General features: G+C 45.8%; 2 protein-coding genes across 2 annotated transcripts in view; one reads left to right on the top strand and one right to left on the bottom strand.

Moving 5' to 3' along the window:
• Window positions 1-202: 202 nt before the first annotated feature.
• NANOS1 (nanos C2HC-type zinc finger 1) lies at window positions 203-6,012 on the top strand. Its single transcript, XM_055247522.2, has one exon. The coding sequence runs from the start codon at window positions 291-293 to the stop codon at window positions 1,161-1,163; it is 873 nt and encodes a 290-aa protein (XP_055103497.2). The 5' UTR covers window positions 203-290; the 3' UTR covers window positions 1,164-6,012.
• EIF3A (eukaryotic translation initiation factor 3 subunit A) overlaps window positions 5,498-16,390 on the bottom strand; it is a 47,294-nt gene continuing 36,401 nt past the window's right edge. The window contains exons 18-22 of the mRNA XM_055247168.2: window positions 15,573-15,661; window positions 13,531-14,309; window positions 9,124-9,325; window positions 7,509-7,699; window positions 5,498-6,709 (exon numbers count right to left, since the gene is read on the bottom strand). Of these exons, the coding sequence (XP_055103143.1) occupies window positions 6,480-6,709; window positions 7,509-7,699; window positions 9,124-9,325; window positions 13,531-14,309; window positions 15,573-15,661 (1,491 nt within the window). The 3' untranslated portion in view covers window positions 5,498-6,479. The remainder of the gene's footprint in view (window positions 6,710-7,508; window positions 7,700-9,123; window positions 9,326-13,530; window positions 14,310-15,572; window positions 15,662-16,390) is intronic.

The raw sequence follows: 16,390 nt of genomic DNA, 5'->3' as shown, positions 1-16,390 counted from the left end.
AGGCTGGCGCAGCGCGCGGGGCGCGGGAGCCGCGCGGGCCGGAGGGGAGCGCGCGCACAGCCAGCCCGCCTCCGCTCCGCCTCGGTCCGGGGCGCGGGCGAGGTGGCCGGGGCGGGGAAGCGCAGGGGGCAGGGCCGCGGCGGCGAGGCCGGGGGGCGGGGAGGAGCGGCCCCGATAAAAGGCGGCGCGGCGGCCCCACCCCGCGGCAGGCCGGCGGGCAGGCTCGGCGTGTCCCTTCCTTCCGGCCCGTGCCGGCGGCGGGGAGGCGGCGCGCGGCCCGTAGCCCGCCCATGGAGGCTTTCCCCTGGGCGCCCCGCTCGCCCCGCCGCGGCCGCGCCCCCCCGCCCATGGCGCTCGTGCCCAGCGCCCGCTACGTGAGCGCCCCAGGCCCGGCGCACCCGCAGCCCTTCAGCTCCTGGAACGACTACCTGGGGCTCGCCACGCTCATCACCAAAGCGGTGGACGGCGAGACGCGCTTCGGCTGCGCCCGCAGTGGGAACGGCGGCGGCGGCTCCCCGCCCTCCTCTTCCTCGTCGTCCTGCTGCTCCCCCCACGCGGGGGCCGGGCCTGGGGCGCTGGGGCCGGCGCTGGGGCCGCCCGACTACGACGAGGACGACGACGATGACAGCGACGAGCCGGGGTCCCGGGGCCGCTACCTGGGGAGCGCGCTGGAGCTGCGCGCGCTGGAGCTGTGTGCGGGCCCCGCCGAGGCTGGGCTGCTGGAGGAGCGCTTCGCCGAGCTGAGCCCGTTCGCGGGTCGTGCCGCCGCCGTGCTGCTGGGCTGCGCGCCCGCCGCCGCCGCCGCCACCACCAGCGAGGCGACGCCGCGCGAGGAGCGGGCCCCGGCGTGGGCGGCCGAGCCCCGGCTGCAGGCGGCCTCCGGGGCGGCGGCCGCCCGGCTGCTGAAGCCCGAGCTGCAGGTGTGCGTGTTCTGCCGGAACAACAAGGAGGCGATGGCGCTCTACACCACCCATATCCTCAAGGGCCCCGACGGGCGAGTGCTGTGCCCTGTGCTGCGCCGCTACACATGTCCCCTGTGCGGCGCCAGCGGCGACAACGCGCACACCATCAAGTACTGCCCGCTCTCCAAAGTGCCGCCGCCGCCCGCCCGCCCGCCGCCCCGCAGCGCCAGGGACGGCCCGCCTGGCAAGAAGCTGCGCTGAAGGCCCGGGCTCACCCAGGGTCGCCGCCGCCCCTCGCACCGCTAGGTCTGCGCACCATCTCGCCCCCGCCGTGGGGAGGCGTGCGGCTCAGCGGTCGGCTCGACATGGGACGTCGTCCTGGTGGTTTTTGAAAAGCAGCCGACCGTGTGGAGTACTTCCGTGCTGAACGATTGGAACTAGACGTTGAAATCCCCATTTGTCTTCAGTTCCTAGTTTGCACATCCAGAACGGCGAAGGCTGGGTGTGTATTCCACTAACTGAAATATGGCAACTTAGAGGCGCTGTTTATTTACTGTATACGTCGACCTATTTTAGATGCGCATCAATATGAAATTGTCTCAATCTTGGATGTTTCATTTTATGAATGGAGGCACTTTACTAGGTCTAGAATATTTTTTTAAAAGCCTCTGAACTGAGCTTAAAACTGGCGATTTTATGAAATGTCGGCAAATGACTATTTTATTGTTTGAAGCGAGTTAATGTTCTCAGTTGTCCTTAAAAATCAGTTACTCTAATTCCAGGTGAAGCAAGCCGCTGGTAGCATCACCCTTATGAGAAGTGAAGGTTTTGTAAACTTTCCAGTATTAATTTGGGCGGGTATTCCCTCCTTGTGGCTTGTTTCTGTCCTTGCTGGAGGTGTAAAATGCACAATGTGTAGCAGGTAGAATACAGCTCCTTATCGTTTTATGTACCAGGTATTTTATTACTGAACTAGCAACTAGCCTTTTCCACCTTTAAAAGTTGTGCCAAGTCATAATCATATCGTGTATCACTTGGAAATGGTGCTGTTTAAAAAAAATGTGTATTTATACAGTAACAGTATGAATTCATTAATCTCACCTGTAACTTTCCTACTTGGCCTTTTCTCTACACACTCGCCCACTTCCAGTTCTTTAAAAACGTTTACGATATTAAGATCAAAGGGAGGAAGGGAAGACAGCAGTACTAATTCACCCTAGATTGCTCAATTTCAGGGTTCCTAGTGGAGGAAAGCCCATTCCAGCTGTTGCCTCTCAAATAGAAGATGGATCTCTAGCTCTGAGCTATTCGTGTATTAACTCGTATTCAAGAAGGTTCCACCGTGGGCTGCGTCTGACTTTAATACAGGCAGTGCTCAAACTAGAATAAGCACTAATGAAAGGAATTGTTGGGGGTCCTTCATGTTACCACTCCTACTGGAAGACCCATGTCCGTTTCCGGAACCCCACCAGTTTACCCATAAGCAAGACTAAACCTGATCCTTCGGCAAAAGTTCCTAACCCCTACTTCCCCCCCGCACCCTCACTTTTAAATCCGCCATACTGAATGCCACACTATGGAATGCAGCTACCTGCCAATCAAGGCAATAGAAGGCAAAAAATAGAAGTGAATTAAGATGAACTCATCTGAAATACACAAATGCATTACTATCTGAAGATACCAGCAAGAGATTTAGTCTACGTGTATAAGGCTCCCAGTAGGATTTAGCTAGGCTACTAGAAGTTAGACTGCTTTCATGTTAAACAGCTAACTTCCTCCACAGCAAATTGACTCAATCAGGAACCTTCATTTGAAGGTGTGTTAGAGGGTGGGGTAAATACCTGATAGCTTTTTTGGTCAAAGAAAAGGTGCATATCAAGAACTTGGGGGCAGGGGGAAAGCACAGTTTCTTAGCCAGGAAAGAATCCAAAGCTGCTAGTCTTAACCCCAGACCAGAGAACTGCAGATCTGATTGGGCCTAAATTAAGTAGCTTAATGAAACCATGTAATTACTTGTTCTCCTTTCTTTTGCTAGAAAATATACCAGTTTAAATGAGCTTCACCTTCTGGGTGAAGTTTCTAAGGTCAACATGAATCCTCTTACCTCTCCCACTGCTCGTGTTCTGCCTTTTCAAAAGGACCACTATGAACAGAAAAGCGCATTCTCTAGGCCAAAAGGGCTAGCCAGGTGGCAAGATCAATTTAGCTACTTTGTATTTTCACTCAAATTACAGACGGTTTCCAAAGGTCTTGAACATGAGGCTTTGGCATAGCCTCAATATATGGGAGTCACTGTGATGAGATGTGCCTAATGTTAAAATTTGATATTCTGACACTGCTACTATTTTACCAGAACTAAGAATATATTGAGCTGGAGCTTCCTGAGAGCAGGAGAGTATTGGAAAAGGTATCCAGAAGATCCTCTCGCCAACTACTCAGGCAGCCACTATTCATCTATTTTTAAAGTACCCCATTTTCAGGCCAGGCGTGGTGGCTCATGCCTGTAATCCCAGCACTTTCGGAGGCGAGGCGGGTGGATCACAAGGTCAGACCAGCCTGGCCAACATGGCGAAGCCCCGTCTCTACTAAAAATACAAAAATTAGCCGGGTGGTGTGGTGGGCGCCTGTAATCCCAGCTACTCAGGAGGCTGAGGCAGGAGAATTGCTTGAACCCAGGAGGTGGAGGTTGCAGTGAGCCCAGATCGCGCCACTGCACTCCAGCCTGGGCAACAGAGCAACTCTTGTCTCCAAAAAAAAAAAAGTACCCCATGTTGAGCCCCCGTGCCAAATTTTCCTAGGTTTTCCAGCTGACAATACTGGGAGTTAAAACGCAGAGTATTACTACAGTTAATTTTCTAGGGTTCTCTTATGAAAAGTATATGTAAACACATTAATTTAAAAATCCTTGGAACTCAATGTGAAACTTTAAACATTTTGCAAAATTACATTTAGAGAAACCCAATTTTTCAAAGTTTAAGAAATATACAAAATATGACAAAATTATCTTCATAAGAACATGCTGCATACTTGGCTAAGTAGCAAAACAATACAGGGAATAGTCAAAAGGGCTTCTCCAACTGTAGAGGTACAGACTGTCTTAACCTGTTCTTTTCTGTACAGACTTAAAATTTCTAATAGCTTTTTTCTTTGTATTTTAATTTTCCTACAAAGTCCTTTTTGGAAGTTGCAGAATTATTAGCTTTGATGAGAACAACTTTTGTCATAGATTTGATTTATTAAACCAAAATTATACATATTAAAATTATATCACAAATATATATGCTTCCAGACAAAGAAAAGTTTGTTAGTCCTGATTTTCTAATCGTGGCCACTCAAGGAACAGTCTTTTCATAGTACCCCATATATTTCAATTAGACTTATAAAATTATAAATCAATCTATGGTCAGTGTCTTTGGTTAAAAAAAAAAAAACCACAGGCAGTTCTTTACATAAAAACGTCCCACACATTATAGATGCCAACCACCTCCTGGTAGCCACTATGGACAACTAATGAGATGCAGAGTCTTTTTTGGACCGATGATGTCTCTACTACCGGATCTATCTGTATTAACAGCAATGTTACTCTCAGTGAAACTGCAGAAGCCACCAGGAACACGGAAGACCACCTAGCAGATCGGTGAGTAGGCTGCTTGTTCAGCTTTCCTTTAATACCTGTTGGTAAATACTAATGGGAGTAGACAGAGTTGTATGGCCTGGACAGTGGAAACCAAGAGCAGGATCGCAAAGTAACAGCATCAGACTCTTCTGCCCTCCTCTTGCACTTGGGTTCTGACTCCCAGAACAAAGAACTTGGGAGAACAGTACGGGAAACAGCAGAAAGGATGGGTTTGCTGACTAGCCTTGAAACCTAACTCTAACGTAGGCAGCAGTAACTCATCTGAACAAATCTGATTAAATAAATTGTTGGGGCTTACCTGTGATGTCACATGTACAGATCTACTCTCCAGGAAGCAAACTCTTAGCAGGTTACTGCCCCACTTATAATCACTGATCTGAAATTCTCTTGTTATGAAAGAAAAGTCCTTCTCCCCACGAAAGACCTTTAAAGACTTCTACGTATTTGAAATACCAGATACTAAGAAAGGTGTTTAAAATGATTTCTATCATTGGTAACATCAAACAAAAAAGGCTGCATCAGGTTAAGTTAAAAAGCATCAATACTCCCTCTTCTGGCCCTACAGCTGTACCAATAGGAATTATCACCACTACTCAATAACAGAAATAATAAGTGCCTACAGCCATGATGAATTTGTAACATTTTCTCAAATTAACTATGATTTTTCTAATTTCAGGTGAAAATCCAAGGTGGTACTTCAAACACGCACATGCACACACAAACTCAGAGGACAGCGTTACAAGGAAACTAAGAAATTCCTGCATTAACAAAGGAAGACATGTTAGGGGGACATCCTAGCCACATATGCTTTCTTTGTTATATTTAGGTTCATTTTCATTGATAGTAAACACAGACATTTAATGGCACTGATAAAAATTCAAGTAAAAAAACTCAACTGAATATGCAAACTTACCATTATAAACAAAATACTATAACCACAAATCAACACTAAAACAAATTCTGTAAGTATTTTATTTATCACTGAAGAAAAAACACAGCAGCAAGTTCTGTGTTGGCTTCAATGAGACCAAATAGTTAATCTTTAACATAGCTACTGCACTCCAAAATTGAAGTCAACACAGTCATTACTACAAATTACTTGTTGAAAGAATCTATCTTCCAGAGAAAGAAAATTAGGAAAGAGAATTTAAACGATTCCTCCAAACCATACATTTATAAATATTGTCATATTTAAAATGCTTGAAAGGCATGAATTCTCCATTAATGGAAAAGCAGTTTGCTATTGGCAACAGAAAAAAACTCAGCGATAGTTTACCAAATGCTTTAAAATTTAAAAGCTATACTGTTTGGATTCACACTTGTCATGACAACAACTGCAAATTGCTTTGTACTCACCTTCTCTCAAGTAAAATCTAAAAACCCCACCGTATCCAATGTTTGTAATGTTTACTTCAAGTGAATCTAAAAAATTTCTAAATTTAGTTTATGGTAAATACCTCAAAATACCTAAAATAGGTACATATCAACCACTTAAAGGTGTGAAAATTGTTTCAGATTCACTGCTTTAAAGGGTCTTCAAATATATTTTCTTTAACAGAAACTTACTTCATTCCAAATTAATATCAGATATTTCAAAATCAAAAAAAATATATCAGTTCTATACCAAGATAAAGGTGTTACCCAATACCTGAAGGTTCACGTTTTAAATTTATTTTTTAGTTTTTCTTTTTTGTCAACAAATGATTGATGAAATAATGCAACACCCTTAAATTCCAGAAAATGGCATGGTTTTTCCAACCTCCTGTGGATATGGTGCATGATCAATCTATTATATAGGATTAATACAAGTTCATGCTTTTTGTGTTATGGTGAAACAACATTAAAGAATCCCATTTAGATTGGTTGAAGCACAAGTATAATAATCCTTGAATGTGATCAAACCTATTTAAGACACCAGTTTAAATCCATTATCTTGAGACTTAACGTCGTACTGTGGTCCATCCGTCTTCATCAGTCTCATTCTTAGTACGACGAAGAGACTCCCTATCTTTCTCAGCTCTCCATGAGGCCTTTTCTTTTTCACCTTCTCTTTCTCGGTCTCGGTCTCTTTCTCGGTCTCTTGAAAGAGCTGGGGGAGGAACTCGACGAGGAGGGTCCCGCTCTTCTGCCCGGTCATCTTTCCTGTCATCAGCACGTCTCCAAGAACTTACTAAAAAGTTTAATTAAAACAAAAAAATTAAGTTAGTACTATATTCTGTTGGCTCAAATTAAGCAGAAGAAATGCCTCAAATTACTCAAAATTCCTGTATTAAAGATTAACAATACAGAAATCATAATTAAAGCTCACACAATTTCTGACAGATGTACAGATAAAACTCAAAATTTGAAAACAGGCAGAAACCACTAGCCTGGGAAGGACTAGTTAGTATAAACCCGTAAGACAAGGTGGCAAAAATCTGGCTGAATGAAAATTTTATAACTGACAGGATTTTTGGCTCTTGAAGAATTTTAACAGCAAATTAACCACACAAAGTACAGGAGTTTTTGAAGTTATGGCTATGACAGAAAAATTCTCTCACAACAGGATGTCAAGACATGGAAAATAAATTTTTAAAAACCAAGAGAAAAATGAGGATTTTAAAAATGAAAAATACATATATTTTAAAAAAGAATAAACTTCTGTTACAATTTCAGAGAAAATGTTTCTACTTTGTGCTTAATCTGCCAGGAAGTTGCTTTTAAATAACACTTTTTTTTTCATTTTTATTAAGTAAACTTTATACATATTGCCTGCTATCCAATTTAGTCTACTACTGTACTTTGAATTTAGAGATAAGTGCACTTCACAACATGACCATTGAGTAACTGTATGAAAATCATGAATTCTAAATAGAATAAATATCAACTCTCTTATTGTTGGCCTTCATACAAATTTATGATATAATTACATAACCCAAATCCCCCCCAGAAACGACAGTTCTCCAATACTTCAGCTGTAACCTCTATACCTTCTTCACGTTCTGATCTGAGCGGAGGTCCTCTTCGGTCCCTGTCGTCTCTTAGATCTCGTCTTTCTCTTAGATCACGCCGGTCATCCCTCTCACGGCGACGGTCATCCCTGTCCCTATCGTCCCGGCGACTTGAGTCTCTCCAGCTTGAAGATTCCTCTGCTGGTCCTCTTCTCCAGCCACCTTCATCCCTGTAGCCATTTACAATGACAAGTCAGGTTCTTACTGTTAGACCAAATGGATAATTGTAAGTACATCCAGTCCAAGCTGGGGCTTAGAGTTTACAAATGTAACAGGGACAGTTTAAACTCATAACCTGACCTTACCTGATGCCTGGGGCGTGCAGAACAAATGAGAACACCCAGATCTGTGCCGTCCCACTCGGTAGCCACTACCCATATGTGGTTACTTACATTTAAAGTAAAATGGAGATATTTCCTTAGCAGCACCAACCATATATTCTAAGTGCTTGGCCACCAAATGTGACTGCTGACTACCATACTGGCCAGCACAGACACATTTTCTTCCTTGAAGAAAACTGCATCGAATGCTGCTGGTCTACATTTATCGGTGCAAGGACACTTTGGCAGAGGGAGCAAGCTAGAACTTCTACTACTAATAAAATCAAAGGGCTTTTGATAATTTAAGGGCAAGAAAACTGACTGCCCTAAACTACACAGGGGGAAAAAGCAATGGACTGACAAAGATGGCTGGACTGGTTCCACTGCCCAACAGTCATACAGCCTATAGACAGCCATGAAGTTTGGGCCTCCATTTTCTTACTTTAAGAGGGAATGTTCGATTAGATAACCTCTAAAAAAAAAAAAAAAAAAAAAAAATTTTTTTTTTTTTTTTTTTTTTTGAGATGGAGTTTCGCTCTTGTTGCCCAGGCTGGAGTGCAATGGTGTAATCTCAGCTCACCACAACCTCTGCCTCCCGGGTTCAAGCAATTCTCCTGCCTCAGCCTCCTGAGTAGCTGGGATTACAGGCATGCACCATCACACCTGGCTAATTTTGTGTTTTTTAGTAGAGATGGGGTTTCTCCATGTTGGTCAGGCTGGTCTCGAACTCCTGACCTCAGGTGATCTGCCCACCTCAGCCTCCCAAAGTGCTGGGATTACAGGTGTGAGCCACCGCGTCCCAGCTAAAAATTTTTTAAAACCTGCATTATGATTCTAAGAGATAAGGGGGGTGCTGGGGAATAACGAGGAACATCATTTCTCAAAAATAGTTTGAAATACACAGGCCAGTGTCCAAAACAATCCCAACTGCAGCTCTACAAATAATTTTTTTTTTTTTTTGAGATGGAGTTTCGCTCTTGTCGCCCAGGCTGGAGTACAATGGCGCGATCTCCGCTCACTGCAACCTCCGCCTCTTGGGTTCAAGTGATTCTCCAGCCTCGGCCTCCCAAATACCTGGGATTACAGGCGCGCCACCACCACATCCAGCTAATTTTTGTATTTTCAGTACAGACAGGGTTTCACTATGTTGGCCAGGCTGCTCTCGAACTCCTGAACTCAGGTGATCTGCCCACCTCGGCCTCCCAAAGTGCTGGGATTACACGCATGAGCCACCGTGCCCGGCCTCTACAAATAATTTAATTAGAACATCACACCTAGGTCTTCTGAAGCGATCCTCTCGATCCACATCTCTCTCTCTGTCCCTTTCTCTCTCAGGGTCCTTGTCATTCTCCTCTCGATCTTGATTATCTCTGTCCCTTTCTTTTTCTCTGTCCCATTCACGTTCTTCTGACGGCCTTGATTCTCGAGGTGGACCCCAGCTCTCCTCTCTGGCTTTTTCTTTCTCTCTCCATCCACCTATTTTTTTGAAAAAGCAAAACATTTTTAAAATATTTTTAAAAGAAGAAACAGATTGGCAATCATGAATAGACACTGGCATTAATTCATCATCATTCTAAATGCTAATTTAAGACACTGATTAAAAAAATACTAAAGCTGTGTACATCACTGCACAGACATCATTAACAGTATCTTAAACTTATATAAGAAACTTAAAACGGGCCAGGCATGGTGGCCCACACCTGTAATCCCAACACTTTGGGAGACCAAGCCAGGTGGATTACTTAAGGTCAGGAATTTGAGACCAGCCTGGCCAACATGGTAATAACCCTGTCGCTACTAAAAATACAATTAGCCAGGTGTGGTGTTGCGCCTATAGTCCTAGCTACTTGACTTGGGAGGCTGAGGCATGAGAACTGCTTGAACCTGGGAGGCAGAGGTTGCAGTGAGCCAAGATAGTGCCACTGCACTCCAGCCTGGATGACAGAATGAGACTGTCTCAAAAAACAAACAGGGAGAAAAAAAAAAAAAACAAACAAACCTTAAATGATCTGGGTTGAGTGTTCCATAGAACAAAAGTATCATTGAAAATTTTAGGGCCGGGCGCGGTGGCTCACGCTTGTAATCCCAGCACTTTGGGAGGCCGAGGCAGGCGGATCACGAGGTCAGGAGATTGAGACCACGGTGAAACCCCGTCTCTACTAAAAATACAAAAAAATTAGCCGGGCGTGGTGGCGGGCGCCTGTAGTCCCAGCTACTCGGAGAGGCTGAGGCAGGAGAATGGCGTGAACCCGGGAGGCGGAGCTTGCAGTGAGCCGAGATTGTGCCACTGCACTCCAGCCTGGGCGACAGAGCCAGACTCCGTCTCAAAAAAAAAAAAAAAAAGAAAAGAAAAGAAAATTTTAGAATTTTTCCTATTGCACGCAGATTTCAGCATAGTATCTGTTCTGATGTTAAACATCACTCATTTAAGCAGAAAACTTCAAGAGTTTTCTCTGAGTCCTAATTTTGAGGTATTTATACCTTGCAACGTTTTCAAGGCCTTCATATCCAAAAAAGAATCTTTCCTTTTATATTCCTGTCCTCCACCATTTACCACCCATTATCTAGTCATTAATCATGAATAAATCCTTTAACCCTGCACAGTGGCTCACACTTATGCATGGAATATATGAATCTAGGAACATTTTATATAGAGTACACATAGAGACGTAAATTTGCTGGTGACCTCACTGTTTAAAATGGCTTCCAAGTGTAGTGCTAAAATGCTGTCTAGAGGCCAGGCGTGGTGGCTCACGCCTGTAATCTCAGGAATTTGGGAGGCCGAGGAGGGTGGATCCCCGGAGCCCAGGAGTTCAAGACCAGCTTGGGCAACATGGCAAAACCACATCTCTAAAAAAAAATACAAAAATTAGCTGGGCTTGGTGGTGTGCACCTATAGTCCGCTACTCAGGAGGCTGATGTGGTAGGATCTCTTGAGCCCAGGAGGCAGAGGTTGCGGTGATCTGAGATCACGCCACTGCACTCCAGCCTGGGAGACAGAGTGAGACCCCGCCTCAAAAAAAGAAAAAACAAATGCTGTTTAGTGGAGCCAAGCACAAGGTGGCTATGATATGCCTTAAGGAGAAAAGACATGTATTAGATAAGCTTTGTTCATGAATGAGTTATAACGCTGTTGACCATGAATTCAATGGTAATGAATCAACAACATATCAGAAATAGGGAGTCTTTAAACACAAACACATAAAAGACATTTTATGTATTGACTGGTTCACAAAAATATCATGATTAGAAGCTTACAAAAATGTAACCTTGTATTTCCCCTAGGAACAGGAGTTCAGTATTCATGGCAACTGTATAAAATATAATTAGCAAATTAGTAAGAATCTGCTATACTGTTACCGCATTTAACATGAGGAAAAGAAAAATTAAATGCCTTACACAAGGTAACAGCTGAATAGTAGAATGAAGTGAGACTAGAAGAGACGAAGTAGGCAACAGAAACAACTGGGGAAAGCAAGGAAGCGGCTCACTTAGATCTGCACTTAGAACAACTGCTCTGGTTATTTCCCCAACACCCAAAATTAAAACTGGGAGTAAGAGAGGCAGCAAAAACCAGTTAGGGGGTGAGGAAAATGCTGCTGACCCAGGACCAAGTACAAGCAATGGGAATGGAGAAGAGGGTGGATTTCAGGAACACCAAAAAGGCAGAACTGAACTAAATAAAGATTTAACATAAAGGATGAAACAGAGACAAAACAACTCCCCCAGATTCCTAGCTCAGACAGTTAGATGGACAGTGATGCCCCTGAGGAGAATCAGAGGGATGGGTGGGCATGAACAAGTGCACGTGTATGTGATGGTAATGAGTCCAGTTTTGGATAGGCTGTGTTAGACATTCAGTAAGACTACCAAGTGGAGATGTGCTATATGCAGTAAGCAGCTGTCACCTGTGTGCAGTACGCAGAAATTATCTAGAGAAAACTGGCCGGGGCAGTGGCTCACGCTTGTAATCCCAGCACTTTGGGAGGCAGAGGTGGGTGGATCACTTGAGGTCAGGAGTTCGAGAGCAGCCTGGCCAACATGGTGAAACCCCATCTCTATTAAAAATACAAAAAAATGGCCAGGCGTGGTGGCTCATGCCTGTAATCCCAGCACTTTGGGGGGCCGAGGTGGGCGGATCGCAAGGTCAGGAGATCAAGACCATCCTGGCTAACATGGTGAAACCCCATCTCTACTAAAAATACAAAAAATTAGCCAGGCATGGTGGTGGGCACCTGTTGTCCCAGCTACTCGGGAGGCTGAGGCAGGAGAAGGGCATGAACCTGAGTGGCAGAACTTGCACTGAGGGGAGATCGTGCCACTGCACTCCAGCCAGATGACAGAGCGAGACTCCGTCTCAAAAAAAAAAAAAAAAAAAAAAAAAAAAAAAATTTAGCCATGCATGGTGGCATGTGCCTGTAGTCCCAGCTACTTGGGAAGCTGAGGCAGGAGAATTGCTTGAACCTGGGAGGCAGAGGTTGCAGTGAGCCGAGATCGTACCACTGCACTCCAGCCTGGGAGACAGAGCAAGACTCCACCTCAAAAAAGAAAAAAGAAAAAGAAAAAAATGGTAATAGACACATGTCACAAACATGTATACGACTGCTCACGAATAATAAAGTGTGAAACAAGCAGGCCCAGGACTCAGAAAGAAAATGAGTCTGGGTGCAGTGCCTCACACCTGTTATCCCAGCACTTCACTTTGGGAGGGAGAGGCAGAAGGATAACTTGAGCCCAGGAGTTTGAGACCAGCCTGGGCAACATAGCAAAACCCCGTCTCTCCAAAAAAATAAATTATTAGCAGAGTGTGGTGGCATGTGCCTGTAGTCCTAGCTACTCAGAAGGCTGAGGTGGGAGGCACCCTAGAGTCCGGGAGGTCAAGGTTGCAGTGAGCCATGATTGCACCACTGCACTCCAGCCTGTGCAACAGAGCAAGACCCTGTCTCAAAAAAAGTAAAGTAAAATGAGTTCCTCCTTGCATAATCTCTCAGTTGGCAAAAATAAATATATAAAGTACATTTTGGTTTCAGTTATTTTTAAAAGGAGGCTGGTTCCCAGTAAAACCTGAAAAACACACCAATACTGAAGGCATGAGTACAGGAAGAGCCTTCAAAGAAGCAGTCATCGAAGCAGACGGAAAATAAAGAGCACATCACTAAAGAAGAGAGGGGTTGCATTTTTATGTTTTGGATGGTAGTATTCTGAAGGCAAACTTTTGACAGGTAAGTCACTGCAAATGATACTGAAGGAAAGATAAAAGACCAGTTTATCTGGAAAAATAACAATACAGCCCTGATATTTACCCATCAGAATTTCACTTTTTTTTTTTTTTTTTTTTTTGAGACGGAGTCTTTCTCTGTCCCCCAGGCTGGAGTGCGGTGGCGCGATCTCGGCTCACCGCAACCTCCACCTCCTGGGTTCACGCCATTCTCCTGCCTCAGCCTCCCGAGTAGCTGGGACCACAGGCGCCCGCCAACACGCCCGGCTAATTTTTTTGTATTTTTTTAGTAGAGACGGGGTTTCACCGTGTTAGCCAGGATGGTCTCGATCTCCTGACCTCGTGATCCACCCGCCTCGGCGTCCCAAAGTGCTGGGATTACAGGCTTGAGCCACCGCGCCCGGCCCAGAATTTCACTTTTACAGGTGAACACTTAAGCATATTCTAGGAAATAGAATTTTACCTGGCTTGACTAATGGTCTCCAAGGACCAGGTCTTGAGTCATCACCCCGTCTGGGAAACCGATCATCATCAGCACGTCTTGAAAGGCGATCATCATCCACGTTTCTCCAAGGGCCCCTGTCATCCTCTGCACCACGCCTGGGAATTCTGTCATCATCGGCATTCCTCCAAGGTCCTCGATCATCATCCAACCCTCGCCTGGGACCCCGGTCATCATCCATGCCTCTCCTGGGACCCCGGTCATCATCCATGCCTCTCCTGGGACCCCGGTCATCATCCATGCCTCGCCTGGGACCCCGGTCATCATCCAACCCTCGCCTGGGACCCCGGTCATCATCAGCATTACGCCAGGATGATCGCTCATCGTCAGCGCCTCCTCGCCTCAGCCCCCGGTCATCATCCATCCCACGTCTTGGTCCTCTGTCCTCATCAGCTGTTCGCCAGCTTCCTCTGTCCTCATCCAGTCCTCGCCTAGGTGGTCTGTCATCATCCGCATGACGCCAGCTTCCCCTGTCTTCGTCAGCAATTCGTCTGGGAGGCCTGTCATCATCTGTGTTACGCCAGGAAGGCCGGTCATCGTCTGCCCCACGGCGAGAGAACCGATCTTCCTCAGGACCACGTCTAGGGCCTCTGTCATCATCCATGCCACGCCGGGGAACCCGATCATCGTCTGGTCTAAGAGAAGACTCTCTATCTTCATCATCCCCTAGACGCCGGGGCCGCTCTTCATCTCTTCTATGAGACCTGTCCTCATCTCGCCCTTCTCCACGTCTCCACTCCCTACACAGCAACAAGAACAATTAAAAATATATAAAATAAAAAAGCATATGATCCTTTGGGGATTTTTTTTTCACGTGCTTTTTTAAAACTTCAGTATGGGCCGGAGGAGTGGCTCACGCCTTTAATCCCAGCACTTTGGGAGGCAGAGGCAGGCAGATCACCTGGGTCAGGAGTTCAAGACCAGCCTGGCCTGGCAAAACCCCATCTCTACTTAATTGTAAGACATGCGGCTGGGCACAGTCGCTCACACCTGTAATCCCAGCACTTTGGAAGGCCACGGCGGGAGGATTGCTTGAGCCCAGGAGTGTGAGACTAGCCTGGGCAACATGTCAAAACCCCATCACTATAAAGAATATAAAAATTGACCAGGCGTGGTGGCTCACACCTGTAATCTCAGCACTTTGGGAGGCCGAGGCAGGCAGATTACTTGAGGTCAGGAGTTCAAGACCAGCCTGGCCAACACAGTGAAACCTCGGGTCTACTAAAAATGCAAAAATTAGCCAGGCATGGTGGTGCATGTCTATAATCCTACTTGGGAGGATTACAAGTGCCTCCCAGCTACTTGGGAGGCACGAGAATTGCTTGAACCCAGGAGGCGGAGGCTGCAGTGAGCCGAGATCGCGCCACTGTGCTCCAGCCTGGGTGACAGAGCTAGATTCTGTCTCAAAAACAAAGAAACAAACAAGCAACATTAACCAGGCATGGTGGAGCGCACCTGTGGTCCCAGCTACTCAGGAGGCTGAGGCAGGCGGATCACCTAAGCCCAGGGAGGTTGAGGCTGTAGTGAGCCAAGATCGCGCCACTGCACTCCAGAGTGAGACGCCATCTCAAAACAACAACAACAACACAGGCCAAGTGCAGTGGCTCATGCCTGTAATCCCAGCAATTTGAGAGGCTGAGACAGTCAGATCACTTGAGGTCGAGAGGTCAAAGCCAGCTTGGGCAACATGGCAAAACTCCATCTCTACTAAAAAATACAAAAAGTAGCCAGGTATGGTGGCACACACCTGTAATCCCAGCTATTCGAGAGGCTGAGGCACTTGAACCCAGGAAGCAGAGGTTGCAGGGAGCCGAGATTGCGCCACTGCACTCCAGCCTGGGCAGCAGACCCAATAAAACAAAATACAAACCCACACACAATCAGACATGCACACAATTCTTCACGGCTCTCCTTTCCCTGCCTCTACAAAATGAACCAAATTTAAAAACCACTGATAAGACATTAACAGGAACTGGAGAACCATTATTTTCAACTCTACTTACTTCTCTGGTGGGCCTCTTCTCCACTCAGAATCTGCTTCAGGTCCTTTTCTCCAGGTGCCTTCTGAATCTCTATCTCCCCAACGAGAGTCCTCCATTGACAAAGTGAAAAAGAAGCATTACATTGGTAACCATTTACTATTACGACTACCGGTATTACCATTCAAATGTTTTTTGTACTTATAATAATATGAAGCCCTTAAATAAGCAAGTTTTAAAATTTCATTTATTTTTTAATCTGAGATCAGACTGACACTACAGGGAAACTGGTAGTCTCATATATTGTGGGTGGCCTTACAAACCGATATAACACCACTGGAAAGCAACCTGGGAACACACACCTCTACAGATTTCCTTCGACCTAGAAATCCCCTTTGAAGAATGTGAAAAAAGCCACATGCCCTGAAATGTACATCACAGTGCCTACTAAGCAAAGAAAGGTGGAGACATTTTATTTAATGTCTAATGGGGGTGGTTAAATTAACAGTTCTTCTCTATTCACAGTACTCTGATGGGCCGGGTGTGGTGGCTCACGCCTGTAATCCCAGCAGTTTGGAAGGCGGAGGCGGGTGGATCACGAGGTCAGGAGATCAAGACCATCCTGGCTAACACGGTGAAACCCTGTCTCTACTAAAAATACAAAAAATTAGCCAGGCGTGGTGGCAGGCGCCTGTAGTCCCAGCTACTTGGGAGGCTGACGAAGGAGAATAGCTTGAACCCAGGAGGCAAAACTTGCAGTTACCCGACATCACACCACTGCACTCCAGCCTGCACCAGAGCGGGAGGCTCTGTCTCAAAAAAAAAAAAAAAAAAAAAAAAAA

Source organism: Symphalangus syndactylus, chromosome 2 (assembly GCF_028878055.3).
Source record: "Symphalangus syndactylus isolate Jambi chromosome 2, NHGRI_mSymSyn1-v2.1_pri, whole genome shotgun sequence".
NCBI classification, from domain to species: domain Eukaryota; kingdom Metazoa; phylum Chordata; class Mammalia; order Primates; family Hylobatidae; genus Symphalangus; species Symphalangus syndactylus.
This window is presented reverse-complemented; position numbering and strand designations above follow the sequence as displayed.

Excerpts from the sequence above, each read along its gene's own strand:
- NANOS1 (XM_055247522.2), top strand. The coding sequence starts at position 291 with ATGGAGGCTTTCCCCTGGGCGCCCCGCTCGCCCCGCCGCGGCCGCGCC.